The sequence below is a fragment of the Phocoena sinus genome, chromosome 11 (genome assembly GCF_008692025.1).
Source record: "Phocoena sinus isolate mPhoSin1 chromosome 11, mPhoSin1.pri, whole genome shotgun sequence".
Lineage (NCBI taxonomy): Eukaryota > Metazoa > Chordata > Mammalia > Artiodactyla > Phocoenidae > Phocoena > Phocoena sinus.
In genome coordinates, this window is record NC_045773.1 from 1,761,870 (window position 1) to 1,789,720 (window position 27,851).

General features: G+C 55.2%; 1 protein-coding gene and 1 long non-coding RNA gene across 7 annotated transcripts in view; one reads left to right on the forward strand and one right to left on the reverse strand.

The window, feature by feature from the left end:
• RAB7A (RAB7A, member RAS oncogene family) overlaps positions 1-8,044 on the forward strand; it is a 105,408-nt gene extending 97,364 nt beyond the window's left edge. For 4 of the 5 annotated variants that reach the window (XM_032648277.1, XM_032648276.1, XM_032648278.1 and 1 more), the window contains 3 exons: positions 2,164-2,382; positions 3,888-4,016; positions 6,661-8,044. In XM_032648277.1, the coding sequence (XP_032504168.1) occupies positions 2,164-2,382; positions 3,888-4,016; positions 6,661-6,756 (444 nt within the window). In that variant the 3' untranslated portion in view covers positions 6,757-8,044. The remainder of the gene's footprint in view (positions 1-2,163; positions 2,383-3,887; positions 4,017-6,660) is intronic. The other variant, XM_032648279.1, reaches the window with a different exon arrangement.
• Positions 7,677-27,623, reverse strand: LOC116761882. 2 transcript variants are annotated; one of them, XR_004352152.1, is made up of 4 exons: positions 27,399-27,623; positions 17,362-17,562; positions 9,264-9,405; positions 7,677-7,995 (listed from the first exon to the last, which is right to left on the reverse strand). It is a non-coding gene; the product is annotated as an uncharacterized LOC116761882 (long non-coding RNA). The 2 variants fall into 2 exon arrangements; XR_004352151.1 differs by lacking the exon at positions 9,264-9,405 and adding an exon at positions 11,158-11,277 and having other exon boundaries at positions 27,399-27,615.
• Between the last annotated feature and the right edge of the window lie 228 nt (positions 27,624-27,851).

The following is a 27,851-nucleotide window of genomic DNA, read 5'->3' on the forward strand; positions in this document are numbered from 1 at the left end:
GGGACACGCATTCAGGGTAGGACGTCGGACAGCAGGAGAGCACAGAGGTGACCCTCACAGGGTCCGGCTGCTGCCGCGCTGTCCACAGAGACCGTTTGTCCGCACGTGTGCTCTGCTGCTCACGTGGGGCAGGGCGGTGCTCTTCCCTGCCCACTGAGAGCAGCCACAGTCTTCGGCTTTGTTTCTTTCATTGCCCTTCAGCCTTATCATCACTTCTTGTGGTTCCCAGCGGCTGCTTCCTTCCGCGTAGTGTGAGCACTGCTAGGCCCCGCGTGGACATTACCACAGCCTCCTGACTCCACGCCTGCAGGCACGCTGAATCCCCGTGGCCACTAGGACGTGTCCTTTTCAGGAAGGTTCTTCCCAGAGTGCTTGGAGCACGTGTGGGCTCGAGGTTCCCGGGGGGCGGGGGGCGGGCAAGGGTAGGCTGCCGTGGTCGGGCCCCTTGCGGCCAGAGCTGTGACCCGGAGTCTGTGTGCTGGTTGTGGAGGGCCCCCATACGTCGGAAGAGAGGGCTGCATGGGCCCTGCAGAGCTGCCTTCCTTGGAGGGTAACCTCTGGGCTGGGCTGGGCACTCTGCCCCGCACTGATGGGCGACCACAACAGCCCCCTTCCGCATGCACTGTCCTTGGCCTGTCTGTGAGCCAGAGTTTAGCCTGTGTAGTGGCACTGCTTTATGGGAACTGCTTTAAGGGGTTCTAATGCCGCCGTTTCCAGCTTTAGATATTTCCAGACAATATTTAAGTCCTGGCCCTGCTCCTGTGTGCCATGATGTTGTTTGAGCCCGTCCCCAAGGGAGAACCAGCCTTCAGCATTTGCATGTTACGTTTCAGGGCTCCTTTTGGAGGACATTCTGGGCGGCGGCGTGGGGTTTAGAACATCAGGAGTTGGGTAGTATTAAAGAAACGCAGATCTCACGGTACTGTTCTGCACCACCCTTGTGTGTAGCCGCTCACTCTGCGCGCGCATCCTGTGCGGTGAGGCGCTTCCTACCTGAGCTGGAAGCTGTCTGTGGCCGTGCTGGAGTTGGCATGTCCCCGAGTGCTGTGGGCTGCCTGGGAGGAGCTTCGGGGCGGAGCTCAGCCCTGCTTCTGCAGAAGAAACTGTTGTGGCTCAGTCCACACTCCATGTTGGTCTAAGTCACAGGCCTTCGGTTCACTGGCTGGTGCTTTGGACATAAGGTTGAAATTTTTTGGGTTATGAGGATTTTCCAGATTCTCCTGTTGCTCTGAAGCTAAGTGGTTTCCTGCAGACAGTGGAGCCAAGAGGTGAAGACTCCTGTCAGCTGGAAGTAACTGCGAACCGCTTTGGACCCCGGCACCGTGGCTCGCTGCGGGTGTGCGGCCATTCTGGAGAACACTAGTCCTCTCCAGGCAAACCGGGGGCCCTGTTGGGATCTGGGGCGTTGAGGAAATGCATCCTTGCTCTTGGACCTGGTGTGGCAGTGAATGGTGGGAAGTTCTTTGAGCTGAGCGCCTGGTGGTCCATTGATGAGAAGCGACTTCGATCTGTCTTCCTTGGTGTATTCTCGCATTGCTTGTCCCTGTATTCCTCTCCCCCTGTCTCCTTCCCACCCCTCCCCCTTTTCTGGTACTTTTGTTTCCTTTGTCTCTTAATTAAGGTATAATATAACTAAAACATATTGGGGTTTTTTTAGGTCAACTTTATATATACAGTACAATGCATACATTTAAATGTACAGTTTGGGAGTTCCCTGGTGGTGCCGTGGTTAGGACTCGGTGCTTTCACACTGCCGTGGCCTGGGTTCAGTCCCTGGTTGAGGAACTGAGATCCCGCAAGCCGCACAGCACGGCCAAAAGTAAAAATAAATGTACAATTCGATGAATAATCACCTCCCTAGATTTCCATCACCCCCAGAAAGTCCCCAGGGTACAGAAATCTTATGTTTACATTCAGATTTTCCATAAATATCTACCCACGTGGCCACCACCTCGATCAAGATTAACGTTTCTCTAGCATCCTCCAGACGCATGGGACACGTCCACTTACACTGCTGTCTGTCGGTGTGCTCTGGACACTCGGGTGCTGAATTCTGTTCCTGATGAGTCCTGAAGTGATTGTCTCTGGGGGGGCCCCTGGCGTCCTCCACACACCCCACTCCTGGCACTCCGCCCCAAGGAACGACCGTTCTGTCTCTCGCAGATCTGGGACACGGCCGGACAGGAGAGGTTCCAGTCTCTGGGTGTGGCCTTCTACAGAGGCGCAGACTGCTGCGTGCTGGTGTTTGACGTGACTGCCCCCAACACGTTCAAAACCCTCGACAGCTGGAGAGACGAATTCCTCATCCAGGCCAGTCCCCGGGATCCTGAGAACTTCCCCTTCGTTGTGCTGGGAAACAAGATTGACCTCGAAAACAGACAAGTAAGTGCCGACGATGCCGGGGGTCATCACTGTGGGGCTTGAGAACCTGAGAACCCGCCGTCGCTGGGGTTAGGGCGGCTGAGTCACGGGAAGGGCCTTCTTGTAAAGGGGCAGCTAAGTTTCGGATGACAGGTGCCGTTTTTAGATTTGACTGGTAAGAAACTATATGCCGCAGGGATCTACACCCCATGTCTCTGGCTGCGTGTGCCCCATGCGGGGGTGGGTGTGGGAGACAACTAACCAGCCACCTGCCCAGCCCTTGGAATGGGGCCTTGCTCCCTAACCTGTAAAGACCTACCATCCTGGCTTCCCCGTGGACAGACGGGCAGCGAAACTCTGCAGAGGCCGGTATTCCCTTGGGAATTACGGCAACAAAGTAGGAAGCGCACCGAGTGGGGCTGCCTGCACCGGCCAGCTCTCTTGGTCCGTGACGGGATTTGCCTTGAGGCCGTGTGACACTTTGGTCTTTGGGATGCAGAGGCAGACTTGCCCTTAGTCTGGCTCGTGCACTCTTAGATCGGGGATGCTTCCTGAGTCTGATGCTGTGCTCATCTGACGAGGACGCTCGGATGCCAGATGACGGCGTGTCTGGGGCTGTGGTGCCCCGGAGGATCTCTCTAGCGTTTTCCTCTCCTGTGAGAGCCCCCTGCTTCTGGGGTACTGCGTGAATTTGGAGGGTTCTGTGCTGAGCCCAGACCGACTCTGGGGGTGCATTACCTCCTGGCCAGCTGCCTTTGGGGACCAGGGCCCAGGAGGCCAGTTCACATCCCCATGCTGCCCCTGCAGCTGTGACTTTGGGTCATTATTACCTTTACCTTTGCCTCTGAGCCTCGTTCGCTTTCTGTGCTGGGAAGGAGGGGATTCGAGTGTGACCTTCTCAAGTGCTCTCTCTGCGCCTCAGGGGCCTCCCTTGATCCTCGTGTGTACAGGAGATGCTTTGGGCTTTGAGCAAAATTGCTCTAGGTTCCTTTCAAATAGCATTTGTCTGGGGAACGTAGGCTCTTAAGTGTAGCTAGGTGTATTTCTGACCACTCATCTCTTTTTCTCCCTTTCCTAAGTGACCTGGTCCTTCTCATGCCTGAAAATGGGCTAGGGTGGGGAGAGGTCAGGACATGCGAGGCAGGGTGAGGGCCTCGGGGCTCTGGTGCCTAGGTGTGTGGTCAGGTGAGGTGCCGTGAGCAGTCACAGAAGGGGCTGCAGAGCTTAAGACCAAGCTGCCAGGCCTGTCCTGTGCTGAGGGCTGCCTCTGAGGTCCCAGGAGGGACGGTTACTTCTTCCTGGGCTGGCATCTTACTCCCTTCAGAAGCTGCTTCTAATCTTAGTGCGGCTGAGGGTCCGAAGGTGTGGGTGGTAGGCGGGGTGCTTTGGCTCCTGGCTCTACTGTGTGTAGGGGTGACCAGGGCGGCGGGGGGGTGGGGGGGACAGTCCTTCCCTGGTGGGATTCCCGCTGTTCCCTGCCCGCTGCTGCTGTTCCCTGCACACACATGCCCTGCCTCTTCTTCCAGGTGGCCACAAAGCGGGCACAGGCCTGGTGCTACAGCAAAAACAACATTCCCTACTTCGAGACCAGTGCCAAGGAGGCCATCAACGTGGAGCAGGCCTTCCAGACGATTGCCCGGAACGCGCTGAAGCAGGTGGGTGTCCAGCGGTGGTCTGGCTACCTCTGGTGATGGGCCACTGAGCCAGCCCCGGCCTGGTTGCCTTGTCCTTAACCTTCTTTCCTCGCTGACTCTTTTCCATGTAGCCAGAAACCCCTGTGTTTATCCAGGAAGGTGATGGCACGGTCTGCTAAGGCTTCCAGAAATTCCGCTCACTTGTGAATAACCTCAACCGTGTGGGGCAGCAAAGACCTCAGCCAAGGTCTCCCTGGTCTGAGCAGCTGCAGCTGTCAGGTGGCCAGGCCACTAGATGGCCCTGGTCAGACTGGTCCTTCTATTCGAGGAGGGGATAAACTGGGATTTGAAACCAGCTCTGCTGCCCATCATTGGATCCAGTGTTTGTGTTTTTTGGTTTTTTTTAAACAAATGTATGTATGTATGTATGTATGGCTGTGTTGGGTCTCTGCTGCTGCGCTCGGGCCCTGTCTAATTGCAGCAAGTGGGGGGCCACTCGTTGCCGTGGTGCGTGAGCTCCTCACTGCAGTAGCTTCTGTTGCAGAGTGCGGGCTCCAGAGTGCAGGCTCAGTAGTTGTGGCACACGGGCTTAGCTGCACCGCGGTATGTGGGATCTTCCCGGACTAGGCTCGAACCCGTGTCTGCTGCATTGGCAGGTGGATTCCCAACCCACTGCACCCCCAGGGAAGTCCTGTTTGGTTTTTTTAATCATAGCTGTAAGAGACTGTGGGCTCTAGGAATTGTATTCCTTGGATAAAGTTTCCCTACATTTTTTCTTTCTTTATTTATTCAACTGTTCTCCCGAAATAACAGTGGCTTCTTGTTGGCAAGTGCCAGTTGAAGACTTTGTGACTCAGCAGCTCTGTTGGGGCCAGTGCGTTGAGGCAGGTCCCAGCATTGTCAGTCGTCTGTAGTGGGCAGGTGAGGGGTGCGGTCAGAGGCAAGGGGCCCGTGGCAGCTGCAGAGGGCAAGGGTGGTTCTGCAGCTCCTGGGAGCGGGTTTACAGAAGGCGTGCTTCTCAGCAGTCGGGGCACCGGGCCTGCGGGCTGTACAGGAGTCGTTTTTCACCAGTTCCTGTTGGCTGGCATCACTGTTGGAGTTTTCCTCTCTGAATATTGCCGTCCCTAGAGCGTCGTTACAGTGACGGCCTGGCATCTTGGGAGTGAGGTGGTTAGATTGCAAGGTGTGTGTATTTTTGCGGGCAAGTGCCACCTGGCTTTCCCAGGGACAGTAGTAATCCTTCAGTTCCTGCCAGCACGCTGCGGGCCTCCCCCTGGAGCTCCGCTGACACTCTCCACGGCAGAGCCCATAGGCAGCCCTCGCGCGGGACCCCGCAGTGCTCAAGAGCGCTTTTGAATTGAACCTCCCTTCACCTGTTACTGCAGTGGATTTTTTCAATTCCTTTGGCCATAGAGAATTTTTTAGTTAGTATCCAGTATTCACATACGTTGGGGTCTGTCCTGGCCGTCTGCCTGCTCCTTGCCTGGACCATCTTGATTTCACTGCCTCTGCGTCTGACCCCTGATCAGGCAGGCCTCCCCTCACTAATTTTATCTTTTTTCTTGGCTATTTTTGGTTCATTTTATTCATTTTTTCTTTCTTCACCCCCCCTCCAAATAAGACCTTACTGAGATTCTGATTGGAATTGCATTACAGCCGTTGTATTAGTCTCTCTGGGTGCCTTAACAAATACCACAGACTGGGTGGCTAAAAGCAACAGACTTTTATTTTCTCTCAGTTCTGGAGCCAGAAGGCCATAATCAGGGTGCCAGCAAATCCGGTCTCCGGTGAGGACTCTCTGTTAAGACAGAAAGTAGCTAAGTGTGTGTGAAGGGCTGAGGGCATCAGATAGGGTCTGGGGTGGCCGCCCATGGTGCAGACTTTCTTTTGGGGATGACAGAAGTGGAATCACGGCGTGGTGGCGGCTGGCAACTTTTGAATATACTCGACAACACGGCACATGCACAGTGCTGTATTCAGCAGAGCTTTTTTTAAAAAATATGTAGTCCTAGAGGTTGTTACTTTTATAGCAATGGTGAATGGATAGAACCAGTCCCTGCTTTCCCAAATCCTTGAACAGTTCCTGCTGCACAGGTGCTCAGTGTTTCAGTGACAGATTACTTCTCTACATCAGGAAGTAGAAGGCTGCTCCTCCCTGGAAACACGCTCATCAGCGCAAGGCCCGCTGAACTGACCCCAGTCTGTATCCCCGCCAGACAAAGGGATCCTCGGCTGGGCTCTGCGTGTGCAGATCCGGAGATACAAAAAGGAAGCTAGACCCTGAGTCCAGAAAGATGAGAAAGATGAGAGCGGGTAGGGGGCCGGAGGAGCGCCCAGGAACCTTGAGGAAATGCTGGCTCAGAGCGGCCAAATCCAGGCCACGGGAGGGAGCGTCTACCTTCTTGTCAGGCGTTGGTAGAAGCTTCAGAGCAGGCGGCGGCCCCCAGGCTGACGTCCCACGGAGGGCGCGGCGGCCCTGTCCTGCCTGCCTACTCAGTGTCACCTTGCCCCATCTCCCGCTCACTTGGCTTCGAGCACCTTCTGCCAGGGCCCTCACTTCACTGCTGGGCCTGCTCCGTGCCCATGCCCCCCATCTGCCCGGGCTGAGCTTGGGAGTCTCCCCGAGCCTGGACTAACCAGCCTGTCTCTCTCTCTCCCTGCCCAGGAAACGGAGGTGGAGCTGTACAATGAGTTCCCTGAGCCCATCAAACTGGACAAGAACGACCGGGCCAAGGCCTCGGCAGAAAGCTGCAGCTGCTGAAGTGGCAGAGAGCAGAGCACAGAGTCCTTCGCGAACCAAGAACACAAGTAGGCCTTCCACCATGAGCCCCTCTCCTCTCCACACAAACAGTCATCTCTCACATCCAGCTGCCAAAAGAACCCCCAGACACAGTCTCCCCTGCACACATACACACACCCCCGACACAGACAGACTCCACAGCCCAGGCCTGTGACGGCTCCATCGGGGTCCCTGCGTCAGCCCTCAGATGGCAGCAGGATGGGCCGGCTGTAGAAATCGTTCCGGTTTGGAGTCGGCCTCGGAGACGACTTCTGTCCACTGGAGAGAGAGAACTGTTACAGTCAACCTGTGTCTAATTAGTTCTGGTTTTTTTAACTTGTCTTGTGGTCTTTTTACCCCCCCACCCCCGTGAAGGCTACCACTTGGGAAGGCGGGTGCCCTGCACTTCATTACAGGCTCACACCCAGTCTGATCAGGCTGAGTTTTGTATGTATCTGTTAATGCTTGTTACTTTTAACTAATCAGATCTTTTTACAGTATCCATTTATTATGTAATGCTTCTTAGAAAAGAATCTTATAGTACATGTTAATATATGCAACCAATTAAAAATGTATAAATTAGTGTAAGAAATTCTTGGATTACGTGTTTAAGTCCTGAGATGCAGGCGTAGAGATGGAGGGTGAAGCCTGTCTGGATCGCAGAGTGTTTAGCCACTCAGATTTCAGAAATCCAGCTGGAGGCAGTATTCTGTACAGTAGACACGAGAATCATGTACGCCTTTCCATCAAAGACTTAGGAGCCAAAAAGCTTTTCATCTCTCCAGGGGGAAAACTGTCTAGTTCCCTTCTGTATCTAAATTTTTCCACGAGGTTGATTTGCATAATACCACGGTGTGTGCGATGGAGGAACGGCTGTTTCAGAAAGAGAAAACTCTCATTTCTTTTTTCTCTGCTCCACACTTTGAGACTCCCTTATTAGATCAGCATCCACGTACAAGAGAGAAAGGAAAAGGAAAATCCTACCAGACCTGTCCTAGGGACTTTACCTTTGTTCTGGAAGGTGCTCCTTTTGGGGCTGTGGCATCCTTAGGTGAGCAGACCTTCTCTCCTTCTTCCCAGTACAACCCGCCATGCCTTCCCCGTGTCCTGGGTGTGGAGCCAGGCAGCTGTGCCCCAGGACCTGCCCCGCATTGTAGCTTGCTTCTCAGAGCACCTCCCTCTCTCCAGGGGCCTGCATTCTAGGGTGTGGGCCAAGTTCTTCTGTAAAGAGATGAACGTGATGCCAATAAAATGTAACAAGAACAAAGACCATCTGTCTTCGCCCTGTCTTTTTTCCCTCTTCCAGACTCGGGCTCAGGAGAGACCCTGTTAGCTAATCACTGCCGTTGCCTTTTCTGGGCCCGCAGGACTCTGAGGCAGAAAGAGGCCTTCTCGTGTCCAGCCCTGCATACCTGCCCCTGGCTTTTGTCTTTTGCATTTTTAATCACAGTATTGGGGGGGGACCCTGCATGGAGAGAGCATTGTCCCTTTAGAGGAGCAACCACGAGCTGCTGGGACCCACGGACGCCACGCACAGCCTGTGAGTGTCCCTTGGCCTTTGTGCTGTCTTGTCTTTTAACTGGTGTGGTTGCCCATGCTGCAATGGTCGCCCATCACGTAGTTCTGGATTTCTGACTTTTCACAGGACAGGCAGATCTGGCAGCACCAGCCCCATATTCCAACACAGATAAGCTACAGCCGGGACTGAGCAGATGCCGCCCAGAGCCAACTGTACGAACTAGTCGTGTTTCCCGCAGCAGGGCAGTGTAGGTTTTGCAGACGTAGCCTTTGGATTCTACTTGGGTCCACTTCTCAAGCCCCTCGCTCGTGTCCTTCCCCCGCTGCTCTTGGCCCGGACTTCATGTGTTAAAGTAGTGTCGTCAGGAGCTCACAGCCACAGAGCCGCCGCGGCCGGAGGGGCTTACCCCTGCTGCGGCCCCGCACCCTGGGCTGGGCCTGGTGGGTATGCTGTTCGGCCTCAAGAGCAGCGGAGTCCTTCCCAGCTGGCGGCCTCGTGCTGGGCCGTGCTGTGTGGACCAGGCTGCTGTTCTCAGAGCGGGTCCCTCTCGCCCTAACCCTGAACGTGACGTGGAAACGGACTTTGACCTCTGACCTCAGCCATGCCCTACAACTGGTGACCATCCTTACACTGACCTGCTTGATTTGAAATGAGCCCGAACGTAACCTTGTGGCCCTGGTCCCAGCCGTAGCTAGCTGACTCGAAATTTGACTTTGAACCGACCTTGACTCTGTGCTCAGCTTCGCCTTGTCACTGACAGTCATGCTAACATGGTCCCCCTTGAAATGGCCTTGAATCTGACCCTCCTCCTGACCCTGTCATATTCCAACTTCGAAGTGAACACTGAACCCTACCTCCCGTGACAGCCTTACTCTCCAGCCTGAGACTAATCCCACCCCATGTCCCGTCAGTGGCTGGCTGACCTTGATCTCACCTTATCTGCCTAAACTGTACGTGCAGCTACACTTACCTGGATTTGGTTTCTCCACAGTGAGAAGTAGGGCCGAGACTGAACTCTGCACTAGTACGGCATCTCTTCCATATCCCCGCGTCAGCGTGAGCGCGTGCTCTTGAGAGGAGCGGGTTTGCTCCAGCGAGCGCGAGGCTGGCTTCTGAGGAGAATGGGGTTTGGGGTGTTTGCACTCACGCAGATTCTGCTCAGTAACAGTTAAGTCCGTTTGAATTTGCCATGCCTCCCGGTGAGAGTGTGAATTGAGACGAATGTGTGCTGCTGTGTTTACATTCGTTCTAACAAGGGGAAGTTACTTCTGAGAAGAATGGGACTGATTTGTTGCACGGATACAGATTCGTCTCAGTGGTGCCCCTCAGCTTGATCCAAACCCAGTCGCCCTGCGAATGTGCATGGCTGCGCTTGCGTTCAGCTCACTCCAGCGCGCCGTAAGGAGTCTGGGACTGACGCTGTTGCACTGATGGGAGTTCTTAGCAAAACCTCTATTCAGATTGGTCCTAATTCCTCCTACGTCTCAGTAAGAAAGTGCCTTTAGATGAAGGTGTGTTGCATCGCTTCCGTCCATGTTAGTTAACACTAACCAGCAGTAAGGTGTTTTTTTTTTTTGTTTGTTTTTTTGCGGTACGCGGGCCTCTCACTGCCGCGGCCTCTCCCGTTGAGGAGCACAGGCTCCGAACGCGCAGGCTCAGCGGCCACGGCTCACGGGCCCAGCGGCACGTGGGATCCTCCCGGACCGGGGCACGAACCCGTGTCCCCTGCATCGGCAGGCGGACTCTCAACCACTGCGCCACCAGGGAAGCCCAGCAGTAAGGTTTTATCTCTGAGAAGAGTGCCTGAGGCTGAGCTCGTCTGCACGTATCTAGTAGCACTAGTTAGAGCTGAACGGAGGCCCATCACGGTGTACACTGGCCTGCAGTGGTTGAGACCAAGCTGTTTACACTAATACGGATTCTCCCCGCTACCACTAACTACACTCACCCTAATTGGCTCAAGCTCTCAGCAAGAGCTTGCTGTTGAGGTGAAAGTACACTGCTGAGTACGTTCACCTTGTTTCATGAATCCTGACCCAGACGCACTCAGGTTGGACCTCTTGCCTTGTCACGACCCTGAAGATCTTCCTGGACCTCGCGTTGATGTTGGCACCTCTTTGCCTTCCAGATGACCTGACCACACGATGTCCTAATTTTAGGTTGACTTCCTACTTCACCTCAAACCAGATGTTTACCTTGAAACTGACCCTGAGCCTGACCCTGATGCAGTCTCTCACCCAATGGATATATGTTCCTTGTGAATTGCCCTGATTTTTACCTTGTCCTGAACTTGACCCTGTGTCGCGCTTACGTTACAACCTTGGAATGACCGTCCTGATGCTGCACGTTAACCAAAGTCGGTGCTGAACTGGTCCTTGAATTTGATCGTCTTGAAGTTGACCTTGAAATTGACCCTCACCCCTGGTCCAGATCATGCTGCAAATGTCTCACAGAGAAACTGACTTGAACCTTGAACTTCTCAACTCCAGTCTTGACCTTCACACCGGGATGCTCCTGCCCATAACCCCCTTGAAGCAACCTTGGGTAAGCTTTCAAATTAACATGGAACCTGACCTTCATCCAGTGTTCTGTGCCTCGCTCTTTTCAGCTTGATCTTGAACTTCACCTCGAACCTGTGCACTGAAAATCACCTGGCCTCAATCCTCCTTGAATTTCACATAAGAACTTGACCTCACATATGAAAGTGGCCCTGTACAGCAACAAAAACGCAACCCAGTAGAAAAATGGGCAGAAGACCTTAACAGACATTTCTCCAAAGAAGACACACAGATGGCCTACAAGCACATGAAAAGATGCTCAGTATCACTAATTGTTAGAGAAATGCAAATCAAAACTACTCATACCAGTCAGAATGGCCATCATTAAGAAGTCCACAGGAATTCTCTGGTGGTCCAGTGGTTAGGACGCCATGCTTCAACTGCAAGGGGAACGGGGGTTCAATCCCTGGTCGGGGAACTAAGATCCTGCATGTGTGGGGGCAAAAAAAAATGAGAGCTGTTCTTTAAAAAAAAAAAAGTCTAGGGCTTCCCTCCCTGGTGGCGCAGTGGTTGAGAGTCCGCTTGCCAATGCGGGCGACACGAGTTTGTGGCCCGGTACATGAGGATCCCGTATGCCGCGGAGCGGCTGGGCCCGTGAGCCATGGCTGCTGAGCCTGCACGTCCGGAGCCTGTACTCCACGGCGGGAGAGGCCACAGCGGTGAGAGGCCCGCGTACCGCAAAAAAAAAACACACACACGCAAAAAGTCTACAGGTCACAAATGCTGGAGAGGATGCAGAGAAAAGGGGACCCTCCTGCACTGTTCGTGGGAATGTAAGTTGGTGCAGCCACTATGAAGAACAGTATGGAGGTTCTTCAGAAAACTAAAATCGAACTACCATATGAGCTGGCAATCCCACTCATGGGTGTATGTCCAGAGGAAACTCTAATTCAAATAGACACGCACCCCTATGTTCATTGCAGCACTGCTCACAATAGCCAAGACATGGAAACAACCTAAACGTCCGACCGAGGAATGGATAAAGAAGATGTGGTACACAGATACCCTGGAATACTACTCAGCCATGAAAAAGAACATTACGGGCCAGTATCTTTGAATATAGGTGCAAAAATTCCAAACAAAATATTAGCAAGCCGAATCCAATAACACATAAAAAAGATCATACACCACAATCCCAAGTCTGAATCCAAGTGGGATTTAACCCAAGTTCACAAGGATGGTTCTCAACATTTGCAAAATCAATGTGATATATACCACATTAACAGAAGAAAACTCAAAAACCAAATGATCATCCCAATAGATGCAGAAAAAGCAAAAACAAAATTCAGCATCCATTCATGATAAAACCTCTTACCAAATGAGAATAGAGGGAACACGTCTCAACATAGTAAAAGCCATTTATGACAAACCAACAGCCAATATAATAGTGGTGAAAACCTGAAAGCCTTCCCGCTAAAATCTGAAACGAGACAAGGATGCCCACTCTCACCACTTCAATTCAACAGAGTATTGGAAGTCCTAGCCACAGCAATCAGACAAGGAAAAGAAAGGTTATCCAAACTGGAAAGGAAGAGGTAAAGCTCATTATATACAGATGCTATGATATTATATATAGAAAACCCTGAAGACTGCACACAGAAATTACTAGATCTAGTAAATGAATTCAGCAAAGTAGCAGGATACAAGATTAACATTCAAAAATCAGCTGCAGGGACTTTCCTGGTGGTCCAGTGGTTAAGACTCAACCCTTCGACTGCAGGGGCCATGGGTTCCATCCCTGATTGGGGAAGTTATGCATGCCACGAGGTGAGGCCAAACAAAACAAGACAAAAAAATCGGTTGCATTTCTTTACACTAACAATGAAATATCAGAAAGGGAATGGAAAAAACAAGTAACTTCTAAAATAGAACCAAAATCCCCCAAAATCCTAGGAATAAACCTGACTAAGGAGGTGAAAGACTCACACCCTGAGAACTACGAAACATTAATAAAGGAAATTAAAAAGGATACAAAGAAATGGAAAGATATCCCATGCTCTTAGATTGGAAGAATACTGCTAAGATGGCGGGCGATACTACCGAAAGTAATCTACAGATTTAATGCCATCCCTCTCAAAATTCCCAAGGTATTTTTCACAGAAATAGAATAAATAATCCAAAACTTTATATGAAACCATAGAAGACCCAGAATTGCCAAACCAATCCTGAGGGAAAAAACAAAGCAGGAGGCATAACTCTCCTATACTTCAAACAATACTACAGAGCTACAGTAATCAAAACAGTGTTGTGGGGCTGCCCTGGTGGCGCAGTGGTTGAGAGTCCGCCTGCCGATGCAGGGGACACGGGTTTGTGCCCCGGTCCGGGAAGATCCCACATGCCGCGGCGCGGCCGGGCCCATGAGCCATGGCCGCTGAGCCTGTGCGTCTGGACCCTGTGCTCTGCGATGGGAGAGGCCACAACAGTGAGAGGCCCGCGTACTGCAAAAAATAAAAACAGGCAAAGGATCTGAAGAGACATTTTTCCAGAGGACACACACAGATGGCCATCGGGTACATGAAAAGATGCTCAACGTCACTACATCGGGGAAACGAGGCAAGACCACGATGAGATACCACCTCACACCTGTCTGAATGGCTGTTTATCAAAGACAAGAAATAACAAGTGTTGCTGATGATGTGGAGAAAAGGGAACCCTTGTGCACTGTTGGTGGGAGTGGAAGAGAGTATGCAGGTTCCTCAAAAATCAAAAACAATCATGCACCGCACGTTTGTGGGGAACCTGGAGCTGAACCGTCTGTAGACGAGCTGCTTCTGGGTCGGCCCTCGACACCGGGGTTTGTGAAAAAGTAAAACAAACAAGTAAATTGAAAGAATAGAACTATCAACCCATCCAGCAATTCCACTGCTCAGTATTTATCTGAAGGAAGCGAAAACACAGCTCGAAAGACAGCTGCACCCTCACGTTCACCGCAGCACTATTCACAACAGTCAAGACATGGAAACAACCCGAGTGTCCATCAACAGATAAACGGATAAAGAAGATGTGGTACACGGATGCAATGGACTCTTAGCCGTAAGAAACGAAGGAAATCCTGACATTTATGTCATCGTGGATGCACTTCAGGGCATCAGGCTAAGCGAAGTAAGTCAGAGAAAGACAAATACTGTATGATCTCCTTGATATGTGGAATCGAAAAATAAATAAGCCAAACCCACGGACACAGAGAACAGACTGGAGGTTGCCAGAGCTGGCGGGGGTGGGCGGTGGGCGGTGGGGGTGGGGGGTGAAATGGGTCAAGAGGGCCAGGCTTCCGGTTCCAACGTTGGTCCTGGGAATGTAACGTCCTGGATGGCGACCAGGGTTAATCATACTCGACTGCATATTTCAGAGTTGCTGAAACAAGCTGTCTTACCTGACGCGCGGCAAGCCACAAGCTGAGATACCGAGGTCGGCAAGCCGAGCGAGGAGACAGGAGAACAGACGCCCCGGCAGGCAAGGGGCCCGGTGGTTTCGGGATAAGGAATAAGGAAGCAGGGCGGGGTCTTCGCGTGGGCGGGCGTGGAGCAAAGTGATGGAAGCAGGGTGTGAGCCGGTGGAACTAGGCCCCCGGCCTCTGCACGTTCAAAAGGCCGCCCCGGGGACAGCTGCGCAGGCCCAGTTGGAGGGCCGGTGGTCCTAACCGGTTTCAACCGGCTCAGCTCTAACCGGGTGCAGCTGACCCTGGGCTTCCGGACACTGTTAGGCTGCGTGGAGGACACGCAGGTCTTTTTGTAGCAACAATTAAAACCGCCTTGATGAGTCAAGGCAGGTTACAGGCGGAACGGATTTAACTAAGCAGTCCCTGCAGTTTCACTAAGAGACTAGACCTTACAAGTTCTCATCAGAAAAAAAGAAACTTTGTAACGATGTATGGTGACGGATTTGACTACACTTACTGTGGTGATCACTTCACAGTATATACAAAGAGCGGAACACCTGAAACTAATGTCATGGTAGGTGTCAGTTATATCTCAGTGTTTAAAACGTCAACCCCTTTTTGTGAAACAAACACTAAGCTAGCAATAGAAGGAAACTGCCTCAACATAATAAAACCCACATATGAAAACCCCACAGTCAACGTCATACTCGCGGCTAAAGACTGAAAGCCTTTTCCCTAAGGTCAGGAACAAGACAAGGGCGCCCCCTTCCATCACCACGTTCCGCAGAGCACCGGCAGGTCTATCCAGGACACTTAGGGCAAAACAGAAATAAAAGGCCTCCAAATTGGAAGGGAAGACGTAAAAGTATCTTTGTTCACAGATGGCACAGTCTTGTATGTAGAAAACCCTGAAGAGTCCACAATATAACTAGAGATGATAAACTACTTCAGCAACATCGCAGAATACAAAAATCAACACACAAAAATCAGCTGCATTTCTATATGCTAACAATAAACAATCCAAAAAAAGTAAGAAAATAATTCCATTTACGATAGCGTCAAAATTAATAAAATAGGGCTTCCTTGGTGGTGCAGCGGTTGAGAGTCCGCCTGCCGATGCAGGAGACGCGGGTTCGTGCCCCGGTCCGGGAAGATCCCACACGCCGCGGAGCGGCTGGGCCCATGAGCCATGGCCGCTGAGCCTGCACGTCTGGAGCCTGTGCTCTGCAATGCGACAGGCCACAGCGGTACCGCAAAAATAAATAAATAAATAAAAATGGTCAAAAGACTTGTATATCTGTCCAAAGAAGATACACAGGTGGCCAAGAAGAACATGAAAAGATGCCCAATGTCACTAGGCATTTGGGAAATGCAAATCAAAGCCACCTTACACCAGTAGTATGCCTATTATTCAAAACAAAACAAAGGGACTTCCCTGGTGGTGCAGTGGTTAAGAATCCGCCTGCCAATGCAGGGGACACGGGTTCAAGTCCTGGTCCAGGAAGATCCCACATGCCCTGGAGCAACTAAGCCCGTGCCCCACAACTACTGAGCCTGTGCTCTAGAGCCCGCAAGCCACAACAACTGAAGCCCGTGCACCTAGAGCTCGTGCTCTGCAACAAGAGAAGCCTCCGCAGTGAGAAGCCCACGCACCGCAACCAAGAGGAGCCCCCGCTCGCCACAACTAGAGAAAGCCCGCGCGCAGCAACGAAGACCCAATGCAACCAAAACAAAAGAAACAAACCCAAAAAAACAGAAAATGAGTGTTCCCAAGGATGTGGAGAAATTGGAACCTTTGTGCACATGGGAATAATGTAAAATGGTGTGCCTGTGTGGAAAATAGTTTGGTCATTCCTCAAAAATTTAAACGTAGCGTTACCATATGAGCCAGCAATTCCACTCCTATGTATCTACCCAAAAGAATTGAAAGCTGGGACTCAGAGAGATGGTCGTATAGCAAGTTCATAGCAGCATTATTTGCAATAGCTATAAGGTGGAAACAACCCAAGTGTCCATCAACAGATGATGGGTAAACAAAATGTGCTTTATATATGTATAACGGAATACTATTCAGCCACAAAAATGGAACGAATTCGGAATAATGCTGCAACATGGATGAACCTTGAAGCCATTTTGCTAAGTAAAATAAGCCTGACATAGGAAAATAAATATTGTATGACTTCACTTAGATGAAGGCGCTAGAATAGGAAAAATCCTATCAACCGAAAATAGAATAGATGTTGTGGGCAGTGGGGGAACGGAGAGTTACTCTTTCGTTGGTACAGAGCTTCTGTTAGCAATGACGGAAGAGTTCTGGAAATGAACAGTGGTGATGGTTCACTACGCTGTGAGTAGATGTCATGACACTGAATTGTACACTTAAAAACGGTTAAAGTGGTAAAAAAGTTTGTTACGTGCATTTCATTTTTGTGTTTAAAAAGGGGGGGAAGGAAACTGCCAAGCTAAAGAAGTCAAAGGCAGTGCCTGCAGCTTGCGAAACCCGAAAAGAGGGCTCAGCCTCACAGAACCCCAGGGGCCCCTGCCTCTGCCCGCAAACATCCTCCATCCTCTGTGATGTCCCTGTGCGGGGTGCCCTTTCAGCAGGAGCGCCCGTGCGTGGGCAAAGCCACACCGCACACGAGACAGCTCGGCCAGCTCGACTTCTGCTGCCGCTCCCCCGTGTATATAGAGAACACGAGCTTCTTCCGAGGTGTGGGAGGCCGCAGTGGTGTGGGGCTAATTTCTTTGGTCATCAAGCCCTAAAAGAGCCAGTGGGCAAGGCCTGCCAGCCCCACTGCCTGAAGGAGGTGGAAGCGGAGGGGGCCAAAGAACACCCCGTCAGGCACCCCTCCCTCCCCCAAGAAAGGCCCCAGACTCAGATTGCCGCCCACTCCCCCCCACTTGGAGTGGCTCTCACCCACCCGGCATCCCGGAAGTTGGGAAGCCTGCCCCTGGACCACAGGGAGCCCCAGGGCTCACCTGCTCCCGCTGGGGGCAGGGCAGCGTTTCCACTGCCCCGAGGCAGGCATTCTTTCTCTGGTAATGCCCCCATCCTCCCCCGGAAATCCTAGTACCCGTCAATTATATCCCAATAACACTGGAAGAAAAAAATCCTCATGCCTGGGCTCTACCTTTGGCACTGTGGATTTCACTGTCCTGGGAGAAGGCGCTGGGAGTTTTTAGAGCTCACGAGGTGATCTGAGCGTGCAGCCAGGCTGAGAACCACTCTTCTGGATTGTGACCAGTCAGCAGAGGCCGTGGCCCAAGGCTCCTTAGGGAACTAGGAAAGGAGCCGGCGTCACTGCGGTCATCGCGTTCCAGTGTCCGTGGTCCTGCAAGATGACGGGTTGGCAGCAGACAAGTATTAGAGGGCACAGCAGTTGGTTTCTACTTCTGTTTTGTACGTTTCCGGAAAGGGGAAGAGAGAAACCCCCTTCCCTTCTCAGTCAAGGCCTGAAGCCCGAGGAACTACCGTCACACGCCCCTCACTGTGCGCAGGAACCGTCCCCCTGGGAAGTCACACCTGGACCTGGAGGCGCCCAGGGCTCCCCGGAGCAACAGGGCCCCTGAGCTGCCCGCTGGGGCCCCAGAGCAGGGCGCTGGCTTATGCACAAGTGCACATCGCTGGTTAGCACATAAACCATCCGGAAAGGGGCCAGGAACGAGGTGCAGATTTTCAGGGCTCAGTTTGGGAATCTCAGTACTGCGCGGATGCTGCCAGAAGCTGCCTTGGAAGCCAAGCTGCTGTGCTGCTCTTTCCACGCTGACCTCTAGGTCCAGGGGGTGGGAGGGGCTTTTGAGAAAGTCGGCTCACAAGTCTGGGGCCAAACTCAAAGCGGGAAGAGTGCACCCTGCGGCTGGCCTGGCACCTGGTGCTGAGAGGCCCAGAGACCCCCACCTCCCTCTCCATCTCCTTCTAGACTGGTTGCAGGATCAGTTTGGTAAAGAATCTTTGGGCAGCCCTTGCTCCTCAGGGAGAAGCAGGTGAGGGAGCTGGGCCAGGCAGGGCGCCACCCTGAGGAGCCCCCAGCCAGCCAGTAACACGGAGGGATCTCTGGGGCTCAGGCACATGCAAAGAACAGTGTCCAGGGGGTCTGCACACAGCAGGCTTAAGTGGAGTTTTCATAAGATCACGGGCAGACAGGGCTGAATCTGCGCTGAAGTCCAGGCTAGCAAGCCAGGCAGGCCAACCCTGAGCTGCAGACGTGCCCTGTCTTACTTCTTACAATTTTTTCTTTAATCTAAATTTTTTTTTAATTTATTTTTGGCTGTGTTGGGTCTTCGTTGCTGCGCATGGGCTTTCTCGGAGTTGCGGCGAGCGGGGGCTACTCTTCGTTGTGGTGCGCGGGCTTCTCATTGCGGTGGCTTCTCTCATGGCAGAGCATGGGCTCTAGGCGTGTGGGCTTCAGTAGTTGCAGCACGTGGGCTCAGTAGTTGTGGCTCGCGGGCTCTAGAGCGCTGGCTCAATAGTGGTGGCGCACGGGCTCAGCTGTTCCACGGCATGTGGGATCTTCCTGGGCCAGGGCTCGAACCCGTGTCCCCCGCACTGGCTGGCAGATTCTTAACCACTGTGCCACCAGGGAAGTCTTTTAATCTGAATTTTGTATAATGTTGAGAGAAGAAGAGATTATAGACTAAAAAATATCGTTTTGCCACTTGTCTCCAGAGTATCCTGCAGCCCGGGGCCTGCCTTCTACCTGGCATAGCAGCGGGGGCTGGGCTCATTGCCCCCTTATGGGCGCACCGTGCCCCTCAGGTCACCAGTCCCTCGCAAACCATCTCATTCATTGATATTTTCTACCTGGCCAGGTAGGCCTGGAAGTCTGTGAACCCCGGGACAGATAAAATTCATGCTTTTGTCTTCTGTTTTGGCTTGGACTTTGGTTTGTTTCCTGGGACAAAATCGGAATAGAAAAGCATCCCAGACAGGTGGACAAGAAAGGCACAGAGGTGTGCAGTGGGGTGGTTCCACACAAGGACAGATCTCTGGTGGTTTACCATCAGGCAAATCTGCGAAGCTCTGGTCCCCAGTGTCCGGTGTCACCACAGGGGCTGGTGGCGTGGATTCCTGACATACAAAGGCCAGCAGGTGCCGACTGTACAGGCCTTGAAGGCAGCATCGGGAGTGGCCAGTGAGGACCAGTTAAAAGGTCACTCTGGAAGCCAGCTCTAGCGGTTGGTGCAGTGGCAGGTCAGGTGTGCACCAGCGGTCACTTGGCCATATCCCGGGAGAAGTCAGCTTTCAGGTTAGCCAGTCCCCTACTGGGGCTGTGGACATCTAAAAATCTGTGCAGGGTGCGGGTCTTGGGAGGAAACCAGCAGTTGGTCTCCTTGGCGGGCGTAGACGTGGCCTAGGCTGTTCTCTCAGCCTACCAGGCAGAGGTCAAAGACCAAGGTCAGCTTTGCAGAGCTTCTGCCATAGCCTCTCTGGGATCTATGGGGGCAAGCGGTCCCCACAGCGGGACGCCTTCCCTGGTGGCTGCCCGGCGGCATTGGGGGGAGTCTTGCAGCATCCTTCACAGAACCTCATCTCAGAGCCTCGTCCAGTGCAGCCCCGTGGGGAGTGACCAGAGGGATCTGTGCCCAGGGGACGAAGTCCTGGGGTCTGGCCTCGGTGCCACCCCAGGGAAACCTTAGCAAGGCCTCAGGAGGACCTGTGGCAGGAAAGCTCCAGTGCAGGTCCTGGACCAGCAACAGTACCCAGGGGTCCAAGCTCTCCAGGCTTTGGGTCAATTCCTTTTCCCAAACCTGCCCCAGCATCGACCCTTTGTTAAACGAGAGACTCCCCCCGCCCCGCCCCTTCCTGGGCCTGTCGAGAAGGGGGTCTGGGGGTCCCCGTGTTGACATGCGTCTCCGGGCTTGAGGATCCGCGCTTCTGGTCCCCGGAGCCGCGCAGCCGGTGGGCTGTTGGGAGGCTGGCAAGCGGTCTCCATGGAGACGGGGCGGGGCGCGCGCCCAACGCCCGCCGGCCGAGCGCAGTTACCTGCCGGGCAGTCCAGCCGCACGGGCGGGGCGGGAGGGAGGCGAGCGCGGAAGGGCCGGGGACGCGGGTGAGACCACGCGGCGCGCCCCTTAAGCCCGGAGGGGACTTGGGCAGCCGAAAACGCAGAAGCTGGGCGCCGGCTCCCGCTCCCCCTGACGCAGAGACGAGCATCCTTCCCGAGCATCCCGGGGACCCTTTCCGCTCAGTCCCCTCCACAGCGATTGACCCCGGCCGTGGTCGTTACTCACCCTAAGGGTGAAGACTGTCCTTCCCGAGAACTGTCCCCGCTCCCCACACAGAAAGCTGCCCCAAGGCCCCAAGCTCTCTCCCGTTTGAAATGCTAGTTCCTCCACTGGAGCCAACTGCTCACTTGTCGAAGGCCTAGGGTCTGGGGGAGGGCAGGGGAAGGTGCTGTCTTGGAGCTAACCCCCAGGCTCTCCAGGCATGCAGTTTAATACCTTGGGCAGAAAAAACGGGCCGAATCTCTGTACTCCCTGTGAGGGCCCTTTCTCTGTCACTTATTCAAACAAATGTTTATTGAGCATCTACTGTATGCTAAGTACAGAGAATTCGGTGACCCACACACCAGACAAGCTGACTCCAGGTGGGGAGGAGAGACTAGGCTATAAATGCGAAAGCTCAAGTAGTGATAAGCGCTTTAAAGAAAAACTTGTCAAAGTGATGGGGAAAGATGGGGGTGGGTGGCCCTACTTCAGACGGGGTGTTTAGGGAAGGCTTCCCTGAGGTGTTATTCACCTGACTGGCAAGAAGGAATAGGGCCTGAGAGTCCAAGGAGGAGGGAACAGCAGCACAAAGACACCGCGTGGGGTGGGCCGGCTGTCCAGGGCAGGGACAGGAAGGCAAGCCGCATAAGGCCGTGGAGAGATGTCTGTATTTTATCTTAAGTGTGATGGGAAGCCGCCCGCGTGTTTGAGGGGTGGGCAGTATCTGATGGGGTCCAATGGGGGCTTTGAGAAAACCTTGGCCTCTGTGAAGATGTGGCAACTGGGAGATCCACTCTGAGGCTTTCTCAGTCTTCTGGGGCAGATGGCGCCTAACAGGCAGGTCCAGAGTGAGCTTAGATGCCTCAAGACTGCTTGGGCCTCCTCCGGCTGCCCTTCCATCGTTCCCTGGCTCCGGGGCCTGGCCCGGATGGAAAGACTTCTGCACCCAAACCAGGCTGGAGCTTGGCGAACACCTGTCCTCATCCTGGGACCTAGCCTTGGCCTTGCTGCCCCTCCCCCGGCCCTGGCTAACTGGACAGATGAAGTGTCAGGAAGGGCAAGAGCCCTGCACTAGGAATCAGACTCGGGGCGCAATCCAGTGGCACCGTGTGAGCCCTGCGTCTTCTCTGGACCTCAGCTTCTGCATGTAAGGTGGGGACAGGGCAGACAGGACACAAGACAGGGTCGAAGGGTCTTCCCCACTGGATCCATCGACGGTCCCAAAGCGTTCAGGAATTAATATCTGATTAGAGGGAAATAAAGTAAGGGAACTCATTTTTGGAGAGCCGTTTATGTCGAGCTCTAGACTAGGTGTTGGTTTGGTGGCTTTTGTTTCCCCCTTTCACAAATATAATTCTGAGTCCTGACGGACCTAACTCCTGAGTTTGAAGTTAGATTCCTTTCTAGATTCTCATCATTCAATGCTACACAAGACAGACAAGCTCTTGGGGGTGGGCGATAGACGCTAAAACAAAAGATACTTTAGCTACAGAAAACTTATGAGAAAAGGAACGAGGATGACAGGACTGAAGGAGCCGATGGAAGTCAAACCAGGGGTGGGAAGTGGGCTCTGGGAGGGAGGCCGTGGGGAGGGCAGGGGCGCCAGGACATAAGGTCTGAAGAGGTCAGCAGGCCCGAGTGCTGCAGGACGGTCAGGGAGCCCTGGAGGGTCCTGAGCGGGGAGGGCGGGGGCCCGGGCTGGGGGGTGGCAGCCGCCCCGGACAACGGCAGTTAGGGAGTGGAGTCCCAGCCTCTCAGGGCAGCTGTGTGAGTTGTTCTTGACCAGGAGAGAATGTCGGGATCGCCAGTCACACTGACACGAGCGTCTGCGAGCCTCGCAGGCCCCGCGGGCTCTCGGCTCGGCCCTGGGACCGCGCAGACTCGCACTGGGACAGGAAGCCCGCCAGAGTTCGACTCCCATCTCATTCATTCAACGAATATTTATTGAGGACCTACTACGTGCCAGGCCTCATGCAGCATGGGTTGATCGGGTCCCTGCTCTCCTGGGGGTGGCAGGTATGAGAAAGCAAGAGGTGGGGTAAGACCAAGTGCTAGAAAGTGGGTTGGGGGGGCCGCCTTGAAATGAGGTAAACAGCAAATGCTCTGCCATCTCTTCCTGGCCAGGGGTCACTGGGGACCTTACCCAGTCTCTCCTGGGTCCCGGTTTTCCACCGCAGGCAGAAACGCAGCCCCGGCCGCGTGGGATGGGTGGATGCCCGGCACCTGGGCCCAGGCTGCTCTCGCCCCCTGTAGGGCTTTGCGGGTCCCCCCCTCCCCGCCCTGGCCCCCACGGGAGCGTCTCCACAGCTGAGGCTGCTTGTAAGAAAGGAGATAAAGCCGAGATTCCCTTGTTGGCGCCTCTGCCCCGCAGGGTGACGCTGGAAGATGGTTTCTCTCTTTGTAGCATTTTGTCCTGGTCGCCGGGGCCCCTCCCCAAATGGTCTCTCCATCGCAAACCCGCCCAGGCTCCTCGGGCCTCAAACCCCGGGCCTTCTGGAGAAGAGATGTCAAGCTCTACCACAGCCCCAGGCTGGAAGACAAGTCTGGCCTCGCCCACTGGGCCGGCTCTCTCCCCGGGGGCACTGGAGCGGGCAGCCTGGGTCCCAGGAGACCCCTGCCCTGCAGACAGGGGGGGCCGGGAGCCCGCGTCTCCTGGGCCAGGAGAGTCGCCGGCTCCCCTGTCCTTGAAACAAGGGCCCAAACGCCATCCAACTCCACTGCTCCCCCCAGACCTGGCCCAGCCAGGCAGAGACCCCCGCAGGGGAGGCTGGGCTGGGCAGAGGCCGAAAGGAAGGGAAGGGGAAGGTGGGGACGGCAAAGCCAGGCTGTGAGGGGGGCAGGATGCCACGTCCCTTCACACCCCCAAAGGCTGGTGGCCGCGGCCCAGAAGAGATGGGGGGTCGGGAAGCCCTGAGGAGGCGGCCAGGTCACGGGGGCGGGGGGATGGCGGTGCCTGAAATGGGGCGGGAGGTGGGGACACACACAGACCAGGCTGGGTGGAGTCACAGAAGTCGGGGACGCGGGTGCGGGGAGGAGGGGCGCTCAGAGGGCTGCACAGCCGCGGGGCAGCAAGGCTTAACCCGATTTGTAACAGTGAATCTGGCGGCTAGTTCTGGGCTCGTGAACAAAGGACAGTCACGGAAACACCTTAGTAACAGCCCCGCCTGCCCCGCAGGAGGACACGACCAGATGGCTGGCGCTGCAGCCGTCAGGACAGGCGACCTGGACGCGGACCCGGTGTCCAGAGTCAGCGACAGGCAGCCCTGTGCGCGCACAGCTCGCGAGCTGGGGCCAAGGGCGGAGGCTGTTTTCACTTCACATCCTTCTACTCCCGTTGGGTTTTATACCACAAATAACTTCACCAAGAAAAAACTACCCAGCACTTAAAGAAATGAAAGGAAAGAAAAGTAAAAGTCCTGGAGAAGGTCCCCAGCTCAGGCAGAAGTGGAAGAGGGAGGTGGTAGGACCCCTCCTGGAGCCGAGCCACTGTTCACATCCCAGGGTACGGGCTCCACTCTCCACGCCGCGCCTCTGATCAGCACTGCAGGCCCGTCTCTAGGATGGGGTCCTTACTCGGCCCCCACGGTCCTCAGTCCCCCGGAGTGGGGGCCTCCCTCACTCTGACCCTGACACACAGCGCCAGGCAGTGGCGGGTCCTGCCGAGGTCTGGCTCCTTCCACACTGAGTAGCACCTAAGTCCCTTCTTGACAACCTGCACGTTAAGGACAGCAGCACTTTGGGGGTGTCTGCAGGGGTGGTGGGCAGCCGGGGCCCCGGGGACAGGACAGGACGCCGTGGCAGCTCAGTCCCCCGTTCCACCTCCTCTAAGCGTCAGCATCTACTCGTCCGCTCCTTTGATCTCAGCCTCCCGCCTGGCGGTCCCGCCCCCGCCCCACCGCCGGCCCTGGGGGTGAGGGGCCAGAGGCCCTCACCACGTCCCCATTCAGGGCTTCACAATACACATTTGCATCTTAAAGGCAACCTCCCCACAGCCTCGTCTGGTGAATTCCCCTTTGTCTCCCCTTAAATACTGAAAAGCACTTAATGCCTCTTATTTACATTTCAAACAGCAAACTGGGCCCAGCCCAGGCTAAGGCTGGAGCCAACCTCGGTTTAAAACACCTTTTGGGGAGACAAACCCTTTGGCCTCTTAACTGTTACCCCAGCAGCCCAGCCACAGCCGACTGGGCCTTTCCTACAGCAGGCTGGCGACCCCACAGCCCTCTGGGCCTCCCCGCCCGGGGCTCCTGCCCAGGCTGTCAGAAGGGAGTGGCCAGCAGGGGGCAGTGCGGTCCGAGGTGGAGGTGCCTCTGTCTGCCCTTTTGTGCGTGCACCCCTTATACAGATGGCAACACTGAGACCACCCGGGGCCCAGGCAGGTGGGTCACACAGGGAGTTTGCGGGAGGGGAGCTCCTGACTCCCAGAGTCCACCTTCCTGCTGCTGCGTTGCCAAGCAGGGTGTGCCCGGGGCTGGGGGCCGGCAAGGAGCAAGGCAGACCCAGCTACGCTCTCGGAGCCCCCCAGAAATAGGCAAAACAGGGTCAGATGATCGTTAAGTGCTAAGAAGAAAATAAAGCAGGGTAACGAGACAGGAATCCCAGAGAGGCGTCTTTGCCCGGCTGGCCTGGAGGCTGCACTGAATGGGTTCTGGGTGAAAGGAGTTAGCCACACAGCAGGTGCGAAGGCCCCAAGGTGGGAGCCCCTGGTGTGTGGGAGGAACAAAAAGCCTGGAGAAGGAGGGCGGCAAGCGCGGCGGCTGGGGGAGGAGTGCACACAGGCACCTATGGGTGGGGGGAGAGGGAAGAAGAGATGAGGAGGGGCCCATGCTTTCTGCACGTTTGGGGAGAAGCAGGATTGCAAGAGAAAATGGGGAGTTTTTGTTTCAGCGATGACACAGAAGAGATGCTTTTTAGACATCCCAGGGGAAGCGGTGGGCAGTTCGCGGCGTCTGTTACTCGGGAGAGAGACAGAAATGGGCGTCACCAATGTATGGATGGTGTTTGGAGCCCCAGGACTGGAGGTGCCTGCCTAGGGAGCGTGCACCCGCCCAGAACATGCACCCCCGGCCCTGGGGAAGGGGTGGCCCTCTCCACCAGGCCCTGGCCAATTCCAGGTGCTCCTTTTCCCGTATTTTGGCATTTTCCCATGGGCCACGTGAGGCCTTCCCCACCTGTGACGTCCTTAGAAGGATGGCAGGGGGCTACCCGGGCACGTTCGGTTCAAGAGGCATCCCTGAAGGCCTAGCGTCCTGGAGAACTGGGTAAAGCTGCTAACTGCCACCCAGGCCTCCGTGTCCTCACTTGTATAATGAGGTCACTGGGAGGAAATCGCCTCCCTGCCCACTCCCAAAGCCTAGAATTAGTCTCCCTGAGCCCTGGGCCCCAGGCAGCAACGCATCTCTGGGCAGGCCAAGGAGCCCAGCAGGGCCGGCCGGTGTGGACTCTTGAGCCGTGTCTGCTGCGTCCTCTCTGTGGACTGCCCTGCCTGCATGTGTCCATTCCCTGCTTTGATTCCTTCTCTCCTCCAGTTACGGCCAGGCCTCCCCCAGGGCAAGGGAGCCTCCCGGCACCCTTCACTGAACTGTTACTCAGGCCCTGCACCCTCTGCCCACTCCCCGCAACCCACCCCGGTCAAATCTTCAGATTTTTAAAAGGGAAAGCTGAAATCTGGACTGCATTTTTACTGAAATCGCCTGATTTTTAAATCCTGGAAGTCATTTAGGTCTTAGTAAAACACCAGGTGAAACAGGCAGGGTCCAGGCAGAGGGTCTCAGAGGCCGGCTCTGACGGTCAAGCAGCTTCCTGAGGGAGCTGCACTGGACAGACCGGCCCTTCTTTCTTGAAACTCTCTCCTCCTCGGCTTCCAGGACACCAGCCACGCCTGGCCGTCCCTTCCCCTCTGACCGTTCTTTCTCTGTCTCCAATGGGCAGCCTCCCTCTCCGGCCAGCCCCACGTCCTTCCTTCCCCTCCAATGACCCGGGGAGACAGCCCTCACCCCGCCTGCTCCTGCAACCAGCTCCAGATTCACATTTCCCGCGACCTGGCCCCCTCCACGGCGATGGCTGGGCAGGTTTCAGTCGGGGGTCCTTCTGGGCTATCACCCTCTGCTCTCCCTTTGACCTTTCAGAGACCCAAGCTGGAGCCCCTCGTGCCAGTCGCCCGGGGACCCTGGGCCAGCTCTCTCGTGGGCGCCCCTGCTCCCACTCGACCTCAGTGCGCCCTGGTCCTCCTGGGAGGGCCGCCACGCCCACCCCCAGCACGCCCACCCTCTGCTCACTCCCAGGGCTTCTGCTCCCAGGCAGACCCCTCGGGGGCACGGGGTCTACACCTCGCTGCTTCTCACCCTGCACACATCTTCGGAACCCGAGGTCTTTGCTCAAGCCATGCAGTATCTGCAAGCTCCTTGCCACTGCTCCCCATTCCTCCCAAGGCTCAGCTCCCGCAGACCCGTGTGTCCCACCCCCCCCACACCCCCCACGTTAGGAACTTCAGATGGTCTTTCGTCACCTGGGCTGGGCTCGCTAAGCGGCCCTCCTCCCTGGGAGAGGGTCTTGGCCTTCTCTGCAGGAGCGCGGGCTGAGATCCATCTTCCCTCTCCTACGGGCTGTACTCTCTGCCCCCTTTTGTGGCTCAAGCCCCTGACCCCCCGCAAACACCCCACCAGCCTCAATTTCCTTCTCCCCTGGGGCTTATTCCCCAGTTTGTCGGAGAGCAAATGGGGGCCGGACAAGCGCTGTGACAGGGGGAAGCACAGACCGCTCAGGGGGCCTGCTGGGTCAGAAGGCCCGAAACGCACCCCGCTTTTTTGGCTTTCACGGCCTGCACCTCTTCTCACCCCCGGAGCTCCAGTCCAACCCCCACCCCGTCCCACCCCCTCTCCTCCATGCTCGGGCCTCAGGGAACTGTTTATCCTGCCGTGGCCGTGGCCGCGGCCGCAGGATCCGGGCCTAAATCACTCACCCCAAAGGGATCCGCCCTCCTCCCGGAGCGTCTCCCCGTGGCCTCAGCTCCCCAAGTGGGGGCTCCTTTGGCTTCGAGAAAGATGGTCCAGCGCCTCCTCCGCACCCCCAATACTGGACCCAGCGGCAGGGCCACCAGATTTGCACAAGCCTCCGCGTGGTACCCGGAGAGGGAGCCCCCGCTCTCAACTGCGCTCCCCACACGGGAGGGGGAGGGGTGTGGCCCGGAACGAGGAGCAACTCCCCTCCCCCATCCTCTCCGGGAAACCGTCCGGAGTCCGCGGCCTTCCCCTCTCTCCCAGCCGGAGCCGCCATTTGGCTTTGGGGGGAATGATGGAGGCTGCTCACCCACCATAAAATGGGGCGCTGTAGCATCTGCGGCGGGGGCGGGGCGGGGCAGGGCGGGCGGGGGCGGTCGGGGGGGGACGGCGGCTAGGAAATGTCCCCAGAGAAG